This window comes from Accipiter gentilis, chromosome 7 (genome assembly GCF_929443795.1).
Source record: "Accipiter gentilis chromosome 7, bAccGen1.1, whole genome shotgun sequence".
NCBI lineage: Eukaryota > Metazoa > Chordata > Aves > Accipitriformes > Accipitridae > Astur > Astur gentilis.
Genome location: NC_064886.1, coordinates 24662456 through 24682790, shown reverse-complemented (window position 1 = coordinate 24682790; position 20335 = coordinate 24662456). Strand labels below are relative to the sequence as shown.

The window sequence follows — 20335 nt, the reverse complement described above, 5'->3', positions numbered from 1 at the left end:
AATTTTTCAGCAAGGCAAAGCCATTCATATATATTTAAAGTAGCAGCTGCCCTTGAGATATTAGGCACCCACAGCCATGCAGGGCAGCAAGCTCCACTGAATCCCATGTTTCCTGCTGAGCACAGGTTTCTGAGAAGAACCAATCCTTTTGGTATCAACGAGAAAACCCAATTTATAGCAAGTCTACTTAATCAGCTTCATTTCTGCCACCTAGTAACAGGTTGATTTTTTCCTCTGAATTTCAACAACTTTGCTTTGAGTGTTGGGCAGGTGCCTAAAAGTCATTATCTTTGTCTCTGATCTGCAGAGGTTGTCCAGGTAATCCTTGACCCTGGCCTGAGTCTTCCTTATTACTTCCTTTCCTTCCTTCACTGGAGCTCATGCCCTGAAATACAGCAGTGTCGTGTCCCAAGGTTGGAGTGACTGAGGTTTGTGGATTTTCTTTGTCAGAATTGAGGTGAAATGACACCAGGGGAGTTCAATGAATGATCAACATTTATTCAGCCAAGCTAACCTTGCCCAAGGACAAGTGAACTTATCAGTATGAACCTTGTATCATGTCATTAAGCCGCTGCTTAAAAAGAGAAAGGAGGTGTAGAAAAAGAAGCAGAAAAAGGAACACAGAACTATGTCAGTGAACTGTAGAACACATGCTAACCATATGTAAGCCTTACTTATTTGGGGATCAATTCAAAGAAGAAAATAAGGAGAGCCCTCCTGTTCAGTCACGAGGTTCAAAGTGGACCTCCTTGTTCTCTAGACTCCTTCTCAAAGAGGAGCCCACGGGCTAGATCCACTCCTAGTCCCAGACTTGGTCAACAGTTTATGTTTAAATGGATGAGGTGTAGGGACTGTGGAAAAAAGAGAGAGAGGGAGCAGAAGAAAGAGAGAAGAAAAGGGTTTCACCAGTCCTGGGTCCAGCACTGGTCCAGCCAGTCTAGAGATCCAGTTCCAGAGGGCTTGCACTGAGAACTTGTCCTCCTTTCTTTTATACCTAAAGGGTCCAACCTTCTAGGTGGGGGTTTGCCATCACTGGGCAAGTGCAGTGTGGGCTCTGCCGGAGTGTTCCAGAAAATAAGTCGGTGGTCTCAACATGCGCAGTTCGCATTCCCGGGATTGTCTGGAAATGGGTCAGTGGGCTTGGGAGAGTTGCCTCTCTCTCCATGCAGGCATGACCACTATCTGGCCTTTCCTCCAGGCGCTTACATTGTGCTTCTTTGCTTCAGATAAGGAATTGTGGCTTTGGAGAAGCATGGTCCCACCCTCCTTCTCCAGCCACATTTTCCTGTTCACACAACTCCAGCGCTTTTACAGAGGCTGTCTTCTCCACCAAAGTTCTTCAACAAATGTTTGAGACATTGACTATAATTCATCAGAGTGTCACAAGCATCTACACTGCTTTTGAAGGTGTTTTACCCCTGCGCTCATACCTGACAGCTCTGCTGGTTTAAGTTTAAGTATAGACCTAGCCTAAATCTTTCAGTGATGTAAACTGACCAATGTTCATGAATGCAGCATTGCAAATTACATTTCTGTGCCTTGGCCTGTGTAATATTTGCATTTTTACTGATTTTTTTTTTTTTTTTTTTTTTTTTACTTGTGTTTACTTTCAGGATTATTCTGGGAAATGGAAGATCATACAGCTCAGGAAGGACAGGAGTGTTTCATCCACCGACATCACTCACACTATGCTATCAGCAGCAAGAAGGTGACTAGGTGTGACCTTCAGGTTACAGTGTTCACTGGTGTTTAAGACTGTCTCCACACAGTGCTTCAAATCTATTGTCACATAACAACAGCCAGATTATGGTGGCAGAGAGGATGGTATCTTGTGGATTTGGTGGTTTGTTTTTTTTTTAGCATAGTAGAAGAGTATGAGAAAAGTTTCAAGTATTCTGTCTTCCACTGAGTTTAAACTTTTTCCCTACATATCTTTGCTTTAAAACTCTTATTGTTTGCTACTTATTCCGCTAAATTATAATTATTATAAATTGTGCTCTCAAGACATAACAAAATCCCAAAGATATTTCTGCATAAACATCATTGAAATTGTACATAGTATTATTTGTAGAGTACTACATTTTGTTAACAAGAACAATAATATTTAGTTCTGAAAAATTCCATTTTAATTTAGAGCTGAGGATATTGCCCTTCTCTCTGCCCTTTTGTCCCAAGCAGTTAGCCAGATATTTTCAGCAAATTTTTTCAGTTTTGGGAAACAGGCATTTCCACCAGAAAATAGTTATGAGAAGAAGCTCCCAACCACCTTTAACTGCAAGCTTGTCAGTTTACTCCAGGATATTGGAGGAGTCTGGGTTTTATTGATTTTAATTTTAGTGTTCTGTCCTCTACTTAACACTTATGCACACACACACACCCCCTTTTTTTTTTTAAAATGTCAATGTAAAATGCAATACCATGGAGAAAGCCAAGTCAGTAATATGCTGTTCTGTAATATGCTGGTGAGCAGGACAGTAAATCAAGAAACTTGGGGTTGGGTTGGTTGGGTTTTTTTCAGTTTAATAAAATATACTGAAGCAGCCAAGGTTTTCTAAGAATCTTTCCAGTTTCAACAGTCAATCCTGAAATTAATATTCCAAACAAAACAATAGCTTTTGCATTTATACACAGTATAAATTTATACAGTATTTATACAGAGTAAAGACTAGAACTAATCATTTCGAGGAAAATTCTCATTAAGTGATTCCATCTCCACTTTCCCACGCTTTCTGGGAGAAAGCATACTCTGTCCCACTGCTCCTTCTCTCCATCCCACCCACGCCAAACCACTTCAAGTCAGCTCCAGCTTGCCTTTTTGGTAGACAGTGAGAATGTGTAAGCTCAGACATCAGCCCTCCTGCCCTGCCTCCTTCTTTCTTCTTCTTCCCAGGAGATCTCCCAGACCAGCTCCCATTCTGTGGTCACACTTGTGCATTGAAAAAGCAAGAACTGCCCTCAGATGACTTGGGGTCTCTGAAGCTAAGGATTTACCAGAAAGAGCTCAAACTTTTGAGAGCCGTTTTGAGAGGTCTCACATATATCTTTCTTGACAAGACTCAGGCAAGAGCCTGAGAGCAAAATATCAGAAAGGGATATAGACAAGAAGTAATAAGGCATTTTCTTTCATTTTTCGGAGATCATTCCTTAGCAATATTCTTAATTTCATGACTGGTTTTCAGGCCTGACAGATGGTAAAAGCAGATGTGTTTTACTTCCTCCTCTCCTGCATGTCTCTCTGCAGTGGTCCAGGGATTATTAATAATCTATGCTTTTTGAAGTGTCCCCAATCCAAAACAAGACCTTTGGATTCTACAACAGTAATGTATCTACCAAGTCACATGCCTAACCGCAAATTACAGCACAAAGTAGAAGAACAGCAAGCTAAATATGAGTAGGGCTACAGGAGGTCTAATACTGACTGCCATATCTCACTATACCACAACATAGCTACAAATACAACAGACATCCATTATATAGTAGATTTCTACTGTATTTACACGGAAACACATTCATGTTCTTATACCAAGCTTCTAAATAATCAGCGGTATGCTTGTCACTTCATTAGCAATTCTTAAAGGCTTATGCAATGTCTTGTCTTTGCTATATATCTGCAACCAACTGTACTGGGCACACACAAAAGCAGAGGTTATTTTCCTACCTCGGAAGTATTATGAACCTAAATGCAGCATGGAAATAAGTTGACTAGTTGTGCCTCTTGTCCAGACTGCACTGAACAAACTGGAAACTAAATAGAACTGTTCATTCAAAGTCTGCCAAAGGCTTTCAGAGAAATTATTAACTCAAATCTAAACGATCTAAAATTCGCTGCAAGTATTTTAAGTTAGCTGCCTCAGAATCTGACATGAAGCACAAGCATGTGCTCTTAAACATCTAGAGCTGTGGGCAAATAAGAGAACCTATATATAATAATAATTTCTTTTCCAGAGGTGTTGTTAAGAGACTTCAAATTACCTTTGTCTGGGGATGACTTTGTTAGACCAGAAAATTTACCAACTTAGGATCCATTGTTTCTGAGGTACTTGATCATCTATACAACATATTGTGGTGCTTAAGAGCAGGTTTCTTTAACTGAGGAATTTGGACGTAACCTGAATAAGGCAGTAGATAGATAGAAAATTGCAGTGGTTCTATTGGAAAGAGAGCTTCCTTGCAGCTATGATAGAAAATCACCATGGAAACTTTTTGCTAAGATGATATTAAAACACAGCATGTACACTTACATCTGTCCTGTTGTAACAAGCAGCATTTTGTGATACAGTCTGGAATGACTGAGTAAAAGGGCTATTTTCACAGCAAGAGACCAGGACTTACTCAGAAGAACTATTGCAGAATTTTATGATGCTACAGAGCTGGCCAGTTGACGGTATATCTAATTACAGGAAGAGGAGTATTAGGAGATGAAACAGACAAGTGATCTTACCCAACCAACTAGGTAAAGTTGATACACACACAGGAAAAATAGGTTTGTGAACTGGCCTTAAACTAGGTTATCGCCATGAGAAGATAACTAAGTGTTTTCATGCTGTCATAGAATGATCGACTTTTTAAATCAGGATGGACCAAGCTCATAAACTCCAGTGAAGTTGTAATATCTTCTCACCTTTCCTCATCTAAACACCAGCAAGTCTCGTATTTAACAGGGGGAGCAGTGCCTCTCCAGGGTGACGTTCTGCTTCTAGCTTTCACAAGACAAGTATGTCTCCTCAGACTCTGCACTGGGATTTGATTACCCTTTGCATAGAGTCATATATATGTTTACAAATATATCACGTATGAGGACCCAAATCAAGACATCTTGTTCTTCTGTGTAATGCCAAAATGTAAGACATCACTCGCATCACTTTGATCACACTCAGTTCACAAAAAAGCTGTGCACAAAACCACAGGAGCACAGAGGAGGAGATAGGTTGTCTTGAACCTGATGACACAAGGCAGGACATGTTCTTTATTCTCTACAGAATAAGCAGCAAGTATCAACATGCATCCTGTTTTGACGTTTATTATGATTTTAGCATCTTCTTGTACTAGTTTTATATATACCTGCCAACACTGTATGCCCAACAGTCTTCTCTTTCTGTAGCTTTATTCCAATAAAATTTCTGTTAGAGCCAAGATAATAATTTGTTACTCAGTTGGTCATAAATTAATAACAAGCTTTGTTAAACAACTCTACCTGCCTTATCAAAAATTAAATTGCATAAGAAAGTCTGCAAACAAAGTGTGGATACAATGCTTTTGGCAGTTTAAATGGAGTTGTTTTATTTTTATTATAAATTCTAGGTAAGGCAAAAGTAATTTGTAGGGTATTTGTAATCAGCAATAGCCGCCATGCATCTACCTGTCCAGTAAGGAAGACATGAAAAAGTCATGTGAAGGATTTATCCCCACACTAAGGAGCACCTAAACTGCTCCGTGTTTAACCAGACCTGCCTCATCATGCCTGTGATAGAGCCAGTTTAGGAGAGACAGGGAAGTCACCAGTGCCTAATTTACTTAACTGCTTCAAAAGAGCCTGCCAAAGTACCTAAAGCAAAGTCAACAGCATCATGTGCTTCAGTTTACATAAAGAGAGCCCGATATTTCTATGCTGCTGTGTTTATTTATATGTGCCACCATGATACCTATTACACAGAGAAAAGTCACTGTCTGAATTTTGAATTCTTAACAGTTTTCAAGTTGTCATTGCTTCAAAAGTGGAGCTGATGGGACTTAGACTGTTGACTAAGTACCTAGCTAAAGCTGAAAAACTTTCACTGAAGTACTAATTTAATTTCTTAGCAGTCTAATTCATCAGCACGGCAAAAGATCTCTGTGGATATTTTGAGCATATTCTCAAGTAATTGGAAAGTATTCTCACTGATTCTTTACCAAAAGGAAAAGGTTTCACCAAAAGGTTTACACCTAACAAATCAAAGATAGCTGAACAGTTCAACTTTAGTTTTCCTAGTCAGTTATTCTGCTTGGATAAATTTCTGCCAGTAAGGCTGAGTTTTACCTCACTGTAAAGAGACTCTAACTGGAGTTTACAGAAAAATGTACTCAAGAGTTCCTGTCATGTACATATAGTTAAGCTAGATAACCTCAAAGGAAGTTAAACAAATGAATCAGATCTTGGATTGCTGGATCATACACTGTTGGAATTGAAAGATTTCAAACACAGGTTAAGTTAAAATGGATTTTGACAAATTACTCTTTATATTCCCTAGAGCTCCTGCAATGTAGAAAGAAGGATGCAGGTTATTTATGTTATTCACTGATAGTTTTGAATTACATGTTTGTTTATATATAACAACATGGAGCTTAACTGAAAACACTCTCCCATGTAACTTTACAGAGTATCTAATCACAAAAGACTGAATCAATTTAGGCATATTACAACCTTCCCTGACCTAAGCATATACTGCATTCTGACTCTAAAACCTATACTATAAATCAGTGCAAGTTTTACGTGACTTACTTTCTATTCCTAGTGAAGAAGTAAAATTAGAATAAGCAGAACACAGCGTGAAGTTAAATTGTGAAAAAGCATTTTGAGCACTGAACATTCAAGTCACAGAAGATAGGGAGCAAAAGACATTCTGGTTTTCCGAAAAATAGTCCCAGCCCACTCTACAGAAAATAGAGATTGTTTTGAAAAGTAGCAGATAAGCTATTTTAGCAGAGCATATGAATTATGTAAGAGTTATTGAGAGCCTGAAGCCTTTTACCAGAATGTATATTTAAGTTTCTTTCTTTAGCAGACAGGAGATTCTAGCATTGAGAAAGAAAGTCTTTATCTTAGCATACAATATGAAACAAGACCTCAAGAGATAAAAGAGCTTGGCAAAGATTATTATCAGTTGTTTTACTATATGGCAGACTGCTCAGAGGAAGATTGGACAAAATGTTTCTGCTCCCTTCCTCTGCATCAGGTTAAATGTGATCTGTTTATTACCAACATAGTTTTCTACCTTGGAGACTGACTTTACAAGTCATTATAAAACAGCTCTTCAAGGATGAGAAAGGCAAATCTCTGATTTGTTTTGAAGCTTTCTACAGATACACTCTTAAAGACAACTGTTTGAACATGAGCTACATACGTCTATGGTTTAGGTGACGCCAAATTAGGTACACACTGAAGTAGTAATTCTTCAGAAGTTGTTTGGGGTTTTAATTCTAACTGTTCCATAAGCTTCTGAATAACTACCTTAGTATTTTCTCATACATCCAAGAATGTTCTGCAACATTAGATTTGTCTCCTCACCACTACAGGTAACTATTTTCACACAGCCTACATTTTTCAGGAAATTAGTTGCTTTTTCTTCTGAAATACAATGCCTGCACTCAATGATTGCTTATAAGTAAGTTGGGCAGTCAGCGTGCAAGACTACATATTCAGCCCCATAGCCTGAATCTCCTATAAGGCCTACTAAGAGATTTTTAGAAATACTTCCTATTTTAATGGCATTCCTTCAGAGAACGAAGACTTAGTCCTTAGCACAATTTATGTGCTAAGACCCCTGCAAAATAGATAAACTACCCACAGGTAATTTTTAGTGAATAATCTGAAGATGTTGCAACGTACAGAATAGAAAACAATTCAGCAATACCTTCACTCAGACAATGAGCAAAACAAAATTGTTTCTCTGAAAACCTGAGACTGTTCCACAAATCTGTGTGAAGGTAAACTGATGGTATACTTCAGCTCCCCCTCCCAACCCATTAAAATGGATGAGAGAAAGATGGAATTTGCAAGAACTGACACTCGTGGAAAGGAGTGTACTCCTGAGAGCAGTGCAGATATAGCACTGAAGGACTTGGAACCTAAAGGACTTTTCTTAGTTCAAAGGACCTTCTACTAAATCAGCCATTTCTTTGATTGACAGTCAAAAATCAGTTAGAAATTTATCTAAAATTATTTATTCTGTGGAAACAGGTTAACAGTCTAATCATTTGAAGGAAGAATATTAACTTCAGATCAGCTCCATGCAAATTTTAGAGTGAAATATAACGTGACGTTCTGCCAGATCAGAACATTTCCAGAGTTTAGCTTACCATATTTTAGGCTATCTGTTTGCTAGGAAATAGTGCAGGCCAATAGAAGCCAATTTGGAGAGCGACTGTGGTACAAGCTACAAGAAGTGGGGACAATTAGCAGCCTCAGTTCAGAAGAGCAATTTTGATGCAAATTTGTGTAGATACAGCCATATGATCTTCCTGTCCTTGCTGGGGGTGGAAAGCACAGAACGCTTTTGGTTGGTTTGTCACAATGTCCTTATTTAGCCTCTATTTACCTTTAAAAATATGCTTTGTTTTGCTATTGTTACATGGCCGTATACTCCATGAGCTCTTACCTCAGCCGATGCTTAAGCAATACAAACAAAGCAGATCTACAGAGACAGCCAACAGCCCACTCAAACAGTTCCATGGTTAAGTCTTATTAAAGAGAAAAATAGTACAAACTGATCTAATAGATTAATAATCAATCAATAAACCTCCATCTGCTTTAAATCCTGACTGCACCATCCCAATGGCAACATCACAGAGCTCAGAGCAGCTGTACTAGAAGCTGTCATCAATTAAAATGAAAAGACTCTCTTCTCAGTTATGTTCAATCTAAACCCCTTTCATCTGGGAAGAGTTTTACAGCCTAATAAACTGTTCAGATTAAGTTGAGACTCTTCAAAAGAGACCAAGTGATTGATCTTTGGTAATTGTGACTTTAGTTACTTATATGCAGCAGAGTACCCTTTCAGCCAGCTGTTTGATTAAACCAACCCCTTCTGTGCTTTGAAGGCTCTCCCTTGTGCACACACAGACAGGCTTGTGCCAAATGGGCAGCTATTTACCAAACTCCTATCCAGCCCTCCAGGATCCACAAGTGACAAGGAATGGCTCTTTATCACCCCTGAGATTCCAGTTTAGTTCACATACTGACATAGCACATTAACAATTTCAGACTCCTCATAAAAGATGTTTCTATCTTTTCACATCATACAATGTTTTGACGTTTTCATGGCCAGAGTGAGATACAGAGGTTCAATTCCAATCCTCCACCCAAGAGACTCAAACCTTACAGCTCACAAAGGTTGAAAGGATTTTCTTATTCATTATATGGACTTTTAAATCCTAAAATTCATGAAGCAGAGAAGTCACACTTCAGAACCCCCTCTTTCTTCCACCAAGTGCCTAGCTTGCACAGTCAATTTTTTTTTCTTCTGGTCCTGTGATGTTTGTACTCGCTGCAGCACTTCATCATAGTTCCTACATGAGCAAGACTACCCTGTACAGCTTGGCTTATGGCCTGGTGGACCAGTAACTTAGTGTCAAGGCTATGAAGGTTTCAGTTCCTCTAGGAAAGGAATTATGCAGGGTTGGAAAGGAATTGAATCTGGGCTCTCATTTTGGGGGCTAATATATGCAGAGCAGGCAGCAAGACCTCCTTCCTCTCTTGGGGTCATACTTCAAGAGGAATGGACACTGCACCTTCTCTCATGAGCGTGTAACCAAGCTTGGGATCACAACTGGAGAGGGTTGCTACAATCCAAATGAAGAGACTTCAGACCTACCACTGCTTGTTTCCTAGTAGTTGCATCTAGGTAGCTTGTCATGCAGCCTAAAGGGCCTTTTAGCCCAGGACAGCTACTGAACTCAAAGCCACAAACTGGACTTCTGGGGCTGGATGCCTGCTTGCTCTCCTTTAAATGGATCTGAGATGTAACCCACATTCTCCAGAGAGAGAGAAGTATTGCAGTAAGGTTTTTGCTTGCTGTTATGCTTGAGTGGCCTCCTTCCACTCAAAAGACAAAAGGCTTAGAAAGCTGAAGCACAAGTATCAAAAAGCTGAACCATGACTCAAAACAGTAAGAGTGATTTACAACATACCTGATATTCAGTGTAATTAGGAGCTGAAGCACCCATTAGCAATCAGAAAGTGGACAAAATAGTTTGTACCTACACAGGCTAAAAAAGTTACCATTTAAATACTACCATCTAATGTCTTGGGTTTTCTCCCCCCACTCTTGTTCCTAAGGCTGACATTCTCCCTCTCGTCTCCTTACTGTGGGATTGCCAATTTATCCATAAAGGTCCAGTGCTGTCCTTTCTCAACAAGACACCTCTGATGCCTGTTTAGTCAGGGACTCAGCAAGCGAGTGCAATGCTTTAATTTAGCCCAACATCAGCTCCAACAATGGCAACGGCATCTGGCTTCCAGCTCAGTCTTGATCTAGGTGATGTCTGTCAGACTCCTACCTTTTTTTTCCCTCCCACAGAGAATACCCAGTTTCCTTTTCCTACATCCTCTTACTCATGCTTAAATGTTTATTGTCTTCACCCAGGAAGCAACAGAGTTTCTAAAGAACAGCAGAATTTGTAAAGCAGCTCAATCGACTTATTGTTTATTGTTTCTGGTTTTCAGGTGAAACACCATGAATTTTGAAGTACCACACACAATGTGGATGTTCTCAGCAAATCGGATATTACAGGGCCACTTGCTATTTCTGCTCCTTCACTCAGTAAAGTGACTTGCTCTTCTCCTCCTAGTTGGACTAATGAATATGTCTTATGGCAAGTACTTTGTCTCGGCATGGTCAGTTCCCTTCTGACTGCATTCGGACTGTGAATTCTCGAGGACAGAGGATTTCTCCCTGTCAAAAACACACCATTTAAAGCAGTTGAGAAGTGGCAGAAAGAGGGAAACAGAAGAAGGAATCTTTACCTTTTTTGGAGATTTTGAATGCCACAGTACACACAGTTTCAGGATAAGTTTTCAGCAAAGCACGTAAATTACCACTGGATGTATTTCCTCCCAAGTAAGACCAGCCAGAAATACTCCCACACCAGCCAGCCTCCATTTGAAGTCAGATTTACAGCCTATCAGTTCCCTTGTGAAAGCAAGCTGAATTTTTGCACCTAGGTTACTGGATGTCTAATTCAGCAGGTCACTGCCACTTCCCATCCAGAGTATTCACCTTTCCTCCCACTCCCTAAGTTATAACACTCTCACTGAAATCTGAAAAAAACCCTGGAGCAGTCCAGTTTTTTAAAAAATTTGAGTAGGTTTCTGATGGATAAGAAAGCTGGTAATGTCCCTTCTATAAGGATTTAGGTGATTCTTATAAACTTTTTTACAAATCCTATGATCTGTCCCTCCTCACTGCTAGAACTGTGCTGTGCTCTGCCCGTTTTCCACTTAGTGTGCCATGCAATCTTTTAGATCTGCAAAGCTGTGTTTGTTCTGCAGCTGACACACACATGCAGTTCTCAAATACGTGCATGCATTGTCTCAAATCCACTGCAGTAGAAACCACTCGTGGTGCAGTTGTTATTATTTTCCCCAAACCCACTAAAAGAAAAAAATGCATGCTCTCGATTGCTATGGGTGCTTCTTAACTAATACTTGCTGCTATGACTGCCCACTAAAGCAAAAGGGAAAAAAACCAAACCCCAAACAGATCTAAAATAGAGAAATAGCTATTGAAATCACTTCCAATAGCCTTCTCTAAAATGAAGCTATGTGAATAGTATTACAAGAAGTAACCTTAGAGCGCTCACATATTATCACAAAAGGAAAAGCAAGCATATTTAAGTTTCATGATTTAAGGATGTATATGTGCACAAGGATAAGAGGAAAACAACAGCAGACAGAGTTCGTAACTGAATGGTGGGACTGGATGCGAGAAAGAAAGGCCAAGGACGGCCCCAGGAGCTGCCTGAACGCAGTAAAGGGGTTGAAATGCCAGTAGATGGCACTCAAACCTGCGGCACAACCCCAGGGCTTGCAGGGTCACTGAAACGTGGTGCGCTGCGAGCAGCTGTCTGCAAGCCGAGGGCAGAGCTCCCAGCAAACAGACAGAAGATTTGGGGGACTTTGGGAAGGCTCGGTGGTGTCCGAGGTGCTGTGCCACAGCACGCAAGGCAGCCAGGCCGCAGAACACCAAGAGAGCTGCAGGTGGCATCCCGGTAGCTGGTCCAGCCGTGGCGATCTGCGCGCTGGCACACGACAAGGGTAGAGACGTTTTTCCATTGCAACTAGGACATCTTTCACTCCCTGGCCACTTCCCACCTCACCCCATAACTAGCCTCAAAACTCTGGGGGGAGATAAGGAGTCTAGCTTCATAACAGATTTTAAACAAGAGTATATGAGAGCAGGCTAAGGCAGGCACCTCTCCACAAGAGCTTAGAAACAAGTCACGAGGCAAGGCAGTTTTCAGTTGCTGAAGTTAATTTCAAAAATTAAGGGGCTCTCCCAGTCTAGACCTCACATCCACAGAATCCAGTGGTGGCCCACTCTGACCGAGTGCCTAGACTCATAACCACTGGAAACAGAGATGCGTACTCTCCTGTGTAAACAGCTGTCCTGCATGCATAAATCACTGTGTGCAGGTACTGTTAATGTTTGCCTAAACTTTGTTCCCTCCTTACTGTCTGTAGAGTTCACAGAATCCCTTAAGAAATATGAGGAAACAGACAATTAAAACAAAGTTACTTAGTGCCTTCTAAAACATACATACTGTTTCTATAAGTAAGCATAAAACTGACCATTAGTCATTAATCCTTAATAAAACTTTTTTTTTTCTTTAATCCGTATCTCTGTTCCCTGGCAGGGGATATTACAGCTGCTCACTGCTACCAAGACCTTTCCTTTTCCAGTGCAGATGCTCTTGGCACTACTAGGCTGAACCTGGAACTTCTTTACAGCTGGATAAACGAGATTCATGAATAGTCAGGCACTAAGGAATCCGGGCAGCTATCCAAGAAATGTCAGGACCCAGCTGCTGAATCTAAGGCTCTCCCACGTTTTTGTGCTGAAAACACAACTATTCAGATTGCTTTATGCTCTAATATGAGCACATAAAAGACTACGAAACAAAAAATCCTGTTCTGTCAATAAAAAACATATTTTAGCCTTTTTCCTCCTCATGCGGCCAGTTCCAATGCTGCTCCTCACAGAATCGCACACGCTATTGCTCAGCAGCTGCTGCTTGACCCATCCTTTTGGATGAGAATTTGTTTTTTGTCTGCTCTTGCCCTCCTTGTGACCAGCAATGTATGGGGACAGAGCTGATCTGGGGTTATTTTCTGAAGGGCTCAGGTCACAGACAGCATTTGTTCTCTCTGCCACAGCTCGGAGCGGAGTTGGGAAAGCAGGTACAACAGCCGCAGATCCAGGGACAGGCCGTGGGAGGGAAACAGAAGAGGAGGGGTGTGTGGAAGCTGAGCAGAAGCTGCTTTGCCTCTGCTCCGAGCTCCTCAGCCCTTCTGGCACAGACTTTTTCTCTGCCACATAAGTTTCTCCAGCACCAACTGCTAAACCTGCAGTTACCTCTTGGATGAGACAAATTCCTCAACTCCCTTTTTTGCCAGTTCCTGGAAGAATCTGCACCAGAGACAGACAGAGCTTGGATGAATCATCTGAAGAAAACTGCTCCCCTAAGGAAAGACACAGAGCACTGGAAAACCCAAGCATTCAGCCTCTGGCCACCGCTAACAAACATAGACCTGCCCAACAGCAGTCAGGGCTACAGGGACTGCTCCCTGCCTTCCAAGCAGCCTGGCTCCATGGGGGAGCAGGAAAACAACTTTATGCTTTCCCTTGGAGCCAACACCAGCAAGTGCAGCATTGAGACTAACCAAACAGGGGCCACAACATGCTGGTCAGGAGCAACCAGGGGCGACCCGGAGGTGGTGATTGTACTGGTGCTTTTTGAGTTGATTTTCCTCCTGGGAATGGTGGGAAACACCTTGGTGTTGGTGGTTTTGGGGTGTCTCCAGCCTGGGGGACAGCCATCACGCTGTGCTACCAATATCTTCACCCTGAACTTGAGCATTGCAGACTTCTCCTTTCTGCTCTTCTGCGTCCCCTTCCAGGCCACCATCTCCTCCCTGCCAGAGTGGATCTTCGGTGCCTTCTTTTGCAAGTGGGTTCACTACTTGGCCATGGCAACAAAGCTGGTCAGCATCTTTACTCTGGTGGCTATGTCTGTGGACAGATACGTTGCTGTGGTCCATGCCAAGTGTTTACCCTGCATCCGCAGCACGTGCAACACTGCCCTCAGCGTGGCTGTCATTTGGCTGCTGTCTCTACTCATTGCCATCCCTGTGGCCCAGCACCAGGTCCTCATGAGTGGTCATCAGCAAGCACCCAACAGCTCCTTCTGCTGGGAGCACTGGGCAAATGGTTCAACAGCCAAGCAGATGCGCACGATTACCATCCTGCTGGTGGGATACCTCCTGCCCCTGGTGCTCATCATCTGCTGCTATGCCAAGGTGGGTGAGAGGGAGGCAAGTAATGTTTAAATGCAGGGAAAGATCACTCCCAGGCTTTTGGTGGCTTGGATGTGTACACTCAAGCTACCCAGCCAACAAATAATAGATCCAATCCTTTTCTTATTCTCTCCTGGTATAGAATACTTCTCTGAGGCAGGGGGAGGGAAAGAAAACAGAGAATGAAATTACAACAGCTCACAAAAAGGATTACAATTGCTAATTTGACACCCAGCCTGACACCCAAATCCCTAAGGAGTCTTGCTGGTTTTCCTATTTTTCAGTTCGTTCTTTCTTGATAACAAATGTTTGTTCCTGGCAAGAGGAGAAACCCACGGAGGGAGAAACTATCTATGCAGACAATGTACAGAAACAGTATTAGACAAAGACATCATCCCAATTTCTTTCTTTCCTTTCTCTTGTTTTTTTGGACACAAAGCTCAGACACTGTGTCTTGCAAAGGCTTGCAAAAAGAGATCTTCGGATCAGAGTTTTATTCAGCAAGAAATCTCTTCCTTTCTCCTTGTGGATTGCTATCACTCAATTTTTTTTGTTTCCCCTTACTGATCTTTAGCATGTTTAAGACTGATAGTAAGTCTATGAGTTGTGCTAGCATGCAGAATAAGTTTTCTGTGAATTCTGAATTAATACCCTGTTGTGGAGTACCATGGGACTGCCAGAGACTGGACTTCCTCATTAGTCAGTTGCAAGTCTACCCTCTTGGGGGGAAAAAAAAAAAAAAAAGATTTCCTGGAATTTAAGCTCATCTCTGTTTAATCAAAAAATACATTACTTTCAATACTAATCTGTTCTGTTATCATCAGTGCTAAGGAGAGGAAATGCACTTAGATTTAAGCTAAAAATCTCTAAATCTCAGGCCTTGCTTGTCACAAGAGGAAAAAGCAACTAGAGCTCTTAACTCCTGTCACTGTAGCTCCAGCTGCTTGTCCCCTTACTGCCCTAGGTGAGCACAGCAGCAACTGGAAGGTAAGCTGCATTTAATAGACATATTTTTTTCTTCATTAATTGCTTTAGAAAATTTAGTCTGTTAGCTCCAAAGGCCAAAGTACAAACATTGCCAGGTTACTGCTGTGCTGTAATCAGGTTTCAAAAGCTTGATCTAGGTCTTATTAACTGAGAATTTCCCTACAGTGCTCTAAGATTTCTTATGACTCTCCCTCTGAAAGGAGAAGCCACTCGAACTGCCCTATTTGTTACTGCTGTGTTCAGGAGCAGCAAGACAGTCACACCAGGGTACAGTATTGGCAGCCTGCTGTCTGCCTGTGTATATAATCAGCCTAGAGAATAAATGTAGATAATCTGAGGCACAATCTAGAATTCAAAATCCAAGGAAAGACTTGTGGATTTCAGCAAAGAGCCAGCTGAGCTTTTAATATGTGCTGAACTACATTTCTGAAGCACAGCAGTTTTAATGCTTTTTCTAAACCTTATTTCTGTAAGGAGAAAGAACTGTGGAGGGCTTAGAATTAAAAGTCTCAAAGCATCAATTCAGCTTCAGTTGAAGTCATGCTAAAACAATTATTTTAATTTTCGGTGCTTGTATAAAAAGTTCAAATACTAATATACACAACTCAATTTCCCATTCAATATATTGCTCCTTCTCCCCCCCCTCCCCCCCCCCCCCCGGGTTTTATATTATCTCCATATGAAAGTAAAGAACATTTCCAAGAAGTCAGAGAGATCAAAGGAGAAGGTAAATATCTTTGGTTTAATCTGTACACTGACTATAATATAATAGGTATGTCAGGTTTCTAAAATAACTAATAGCCTTTTCAAGCTCCATCCACATTTTTAAGTGTCATTCATGTACCAATCTTTCAACTCAGGTTCAGAATTCATGTTGACAGTTTGTTCTATCTTTACAGACACGGCAGATAATGATGCCATTACTGAAATGCTGTATTGATCTCTATATACACACCTGCTGGACTGCCTTTTGATTTATTGCGCTATCATAGAATCCCACAAATACTATCTTTTTACATTGGCAGCCAGTAAGATACTCAGACTGCAAAAATATCTAGGTGTTTTGAGTACACTTCAGCAAGCTCAAAGGAAAATATATGAAGAACTTTGAAACTGAAGTACTTAAGTTCTGCTGCACTTTGCATTTCAGATCTTTCTTCAGGTTTGTGTCTAAGTAGGTGGTAGATTCAGATCCTGGGTTGATCCCTTTGCAAGCCAAAGAACAGGGTTATCCCTCGCTCAAGCAGCATGAAATAAGCAGAATTGCAAGTATTTACTGGGAAAGACAGTAAGGATAGAATTAAGATTTTTCTGTCTAAGAATCTTAGAGTGAATAAGCCATTATTCATAGAAGTTTTCATGTGGAAAAACTCACTGACTTCAGCGATGCAACATCAGATTTCCCTGACATGAAAGGCGAAAATACTATTTCAGTCAGAAATGTTATAACTGTTGAGTGTGCAGCGATAAGTGAAACTGTAGGCTACCTGGCTAGTCAAGGACAGGAAGGGAAGTAAAGGAGTACTATCATTAGCTGCTGATAGGACAGTCAGGTCACAGTCTGTGCCCGTGGCACAGCGACTGTACAACCCAAATGAGCAGTGTGTGTGCCTCCTAGCAGACGTGACAGCCAGTGGAATTGGCTAGGGAATGCTTTGATTTGCTCTCAGCCAATGCACTGGCCAGTTTCAGTGGCTACCTGCCACAGTAGAGCAGCCCTACAAGATGTTGCCATGATTCTGTCTATGACAAAAATGAAGGTCATTACAGCAAACATGGCCATTTAGTTGAAAAGGGTGCAAGACAAGAAATCAAATCTTTGACGTGACTCCAGCAAAAAAAAGACAGACACTGGTACCACAGCTGCAACAAGCTACAGATGTTTTGAAACACAGAAACACTTCTGGGCATGACAAGTTGTGTCCAGTGATTTATTCACGAGCATCACTGGACGCCCCCCTGTAAATCTAGATCACTCACAAGATGAGGAATTCAAGAGACTAGATTTTCAGCATGCTGCAGCTATACCTCATAATAACCTGAACCAGTACCTCTGTTGAATTCTCTTTCACCAAAGAGACTTACTGTAATGGAGACAAAAAGGTATATCCCTAAACATAACATAGCCATCTGTTCCTTATCTCAGAAGGAGACCAGTCTTATTAGGTTAATGCTCTGTATGCAGCTAAGGTATCACAGAAAAATGTATGGCTGTCATCAACATAGTTGTCTTCTTGATCGACCTAGTCAGGAAAAAGCAGAGGTACTTTAGGAGGTTAACTATGCACTTCAGCAGCTATAGTAGCATCTCAAACAAAACTCAAGGGGTTTTGACATAAAAATAATATTATCTTTCAGGTGTATCCTCTGCAATATTGTGCTGTGGTTTTAATGGTTTGGTCTGTGCTGCTTCTAGTTGATTTTGTGCTCTTACAGAGATTTTGCCAGTCCTTTATGCCTATGAATCCTAACCAGATTTAACTACAGATTGTATTTAGTTTCTACTGGTTCATTACATTCACTAACGTACACTCAGTTTTGTCGGTAATATACTTATGAGTATCAGTCCATAATTGGTCTTGCACCTACACGGCCTGTAAGGATAGAACTCAACTGGTATTGTGAGATAATATTGCAAATACAAGATGACTATAGAAGTTATAATACACCACATACAGTATGTCCTCGATGGGAGTTACTTTCCTTTTTCCCTTAGAGTGCTTTTGATCATGGCTTTTGTGTTCAGTTGCTGAGTTCATGAAGTAAGCATAAAGCCTCACAAATTTGTTCATGTGCTTGTTCCTGAACCTTATTGAGATTAACATTATGAGTCCAGCTCGTCTAATTTCAAGTAGCTTCTGATAAACCTTTTAGTCACCTTTTCTAAGGCAATAAATTATGCAAGAATTTGCTGCTATGTATTGCAGGAACACCACCAGACCTAGATGAAACAGATTACTTGAAGAACACCATGTCTTATTTTGCCTATTGACATTCTGATGAACGCTGATGCTGCCACAGATATACTGTGAATTAATATTTGAGAACCAAGAGTATCATTTCTGAGCAGATAGTGCAGACTACAGGCAGAAAGCACAGTCAGAGTCTTGTATGCTTAACAGCTACCATGAGAAAAGGCAACCAAGATCTGCTGACAATTTTGCTTATGTAAAATACAGCAAATAAAGTGCTAAGAAGCATTGTTGTTTTGCATAGGATAATTTCATGACTTCTCAAGCCGGAAAAGGTGCTTTAGGTCTCAAAATCACCAACAAATCCCTAAACAGTTTGGTTGGTTTAAATTTCCCTCCTGTCTTTCCTTACCTATATATGAATGGCACACTACCCATTTCTTTGCTATATTTGAAGAGAATGCTACCAACAGTCAAAAATTACTGCTATCATTTTCTTGTAAAGCAGTAAGTTACAGAATTTCATTTATGACACTCACTTTTACAAATGTATCTGTTTGCATTGTTTTCAGATTGGAACTGTAGAGTTAGGGGAAAAAACAGCTCTACAGTTTCTTCAGCTTTGGGTTTCCTGATTAGATATGGCTGAGAGGACCAATCTTAAAAAAATACCTTTGACTTCACCTGTTCAAACAAGTTAATGGTACAGCACTTCTTCCCCCCTCCCCTTAAGTATTTCCCTGGCCGTAACTCTGGAACGTCTGGTAGCAATTCTTGCTTCATTTGGCACAGTTAGGCCTAACTAAATAGGTGATCCTTTTAGATGAAAGAAAAAATTAAATACATTCCTCTATACACACATCATCTTCCACAATTTGTCTCCTTCCAGCAGTTTCTGTGTAGAAATTCTCATCTAGCCTTTCTTAAGGCCAAACAGCATCTTCAGTGTACCTATTTCAAACATTTTTTGTTTTAACCACTTCTCTTGGCACTTTGTAAGGAGTCTTTCGTGGGTAGGTTGTTGACACTCAATTCCTGCATATGCTTTCAAAATATACTTGAAACACATTGAGTGTCAATCATTTAAAGGAGATCTTCTTGAGAACACTTCACATTAGACCCTACCAGGAAATTCATATGTGCATGTCAGTTCTGTTAAATTAGCTTCCTTCATACGTACTTAATTGGTCTATTAATGACAAGTAGTTTTGTTTCATTTTAATTCATAAGCTTCATCAGAGATTAAGTGAACAGCTTTTGCTTATTTTGCTTAAATATGTTTGACAAATTAATCTTGTTCCATGTTCGAAAGGGTAATTTAGCATATACAGAACATCTAGCTTGTTCTTAAATATGTGTGTGACTTCAGTGGCTAAACCCTAATTACCTTGCTCTATCAAAAGAAAGCATAACACAACAGCAAAAGTCTTCCAATATGAGGTGATAAAATTACCTGATTCACATCTGTTAATTCACAGTGTGCATCTTGACCACACTGATATGGAAAACAAAGTGTCATACTGGTACAAAAGAGTACAGTCTGGAACGATGACCACTCAGATCCTACTTCACTCCTATAATTTCAGGAAAGCAGGATACTTGAGCTATTATTCTCCTCCTACCCCTAATGGAAGGGGTTTGGGGTTTGGTCTGTTTGGGTTTTTTTCTGTTTGTTTTTTTTGTCTGTTTGGTTTGTGGGTTTGGGGTTGTTTTGGGTTTGTTTTTTTTAACAGATAAGTAGTAAATTTTGCAAACAGCTATTTGTTCCAATCTGGGCTACATACTTGAGTAAAGGTCTCAAAAGAATCAGACTGCAGACTCAGAGCCCTTGTTGAGCAAGATTTTCCAGTGAAATGGTTGCCTGCCTTACTGCTGCAAACAGTTTGTTTTGCCATTCAGAATTTTAGGAACTATAAGATCTCTTCTGCTTTGTGCTACACAGACTCCTCAAGATAGAACACTTCAAGATAAAACATAGTTAAGAAACAAAGCAAATGCCATAGAGCTTAGGGAAGGGACTTCTCATAAACAAACACACACATACTGGCCGAAAAGACACTGCTATTATTCTCCATTACAGGCTGCTTTTAAGAAAAACAGCTATACTGGGTAAGATTTTTTAAAATCTCATTACTGATTTCTGGATCTATAGCTTTGAGTGACTTTG

General features: G+C 40.6%; 1 protein-coding gene across 2 annotated transcripts in view; it reads left to right on the top strand.

Annotated features, from left to right (window-relative positions):
- LOC126040616 (galanin receptor type 1-like) overlaps positions 1–20335 on the top strand; it is a 34037-nt gene that overhangs the window by 3866 nt on the left and 9836 nt on the right. The window contains exons 2-5 of one of the 2 annotated variants that reach the window (XM_049805304.1): positions 1001–1130; positions 1614–1708; positions 12610–14271; positions 15917–15983. In XM_049805304.1, coding sequence (XP_049661261.1) covers positions 13409–14271; positions 15917–15983 — 930 coding nt within the window. In that variant the 5' untranslated portion in view covers positions 1001–1130; positions 1614–1708; positions 12610–13408. Of the gene's footprint in view, positions 1–1000; positions 1131–1613; positions 1709–12609; positions 14273–15916; positions 15984–20335 lie in introns of both variants that reach the window. The other variant, XM_049805305.1, reaches the window with a different exon arrangement.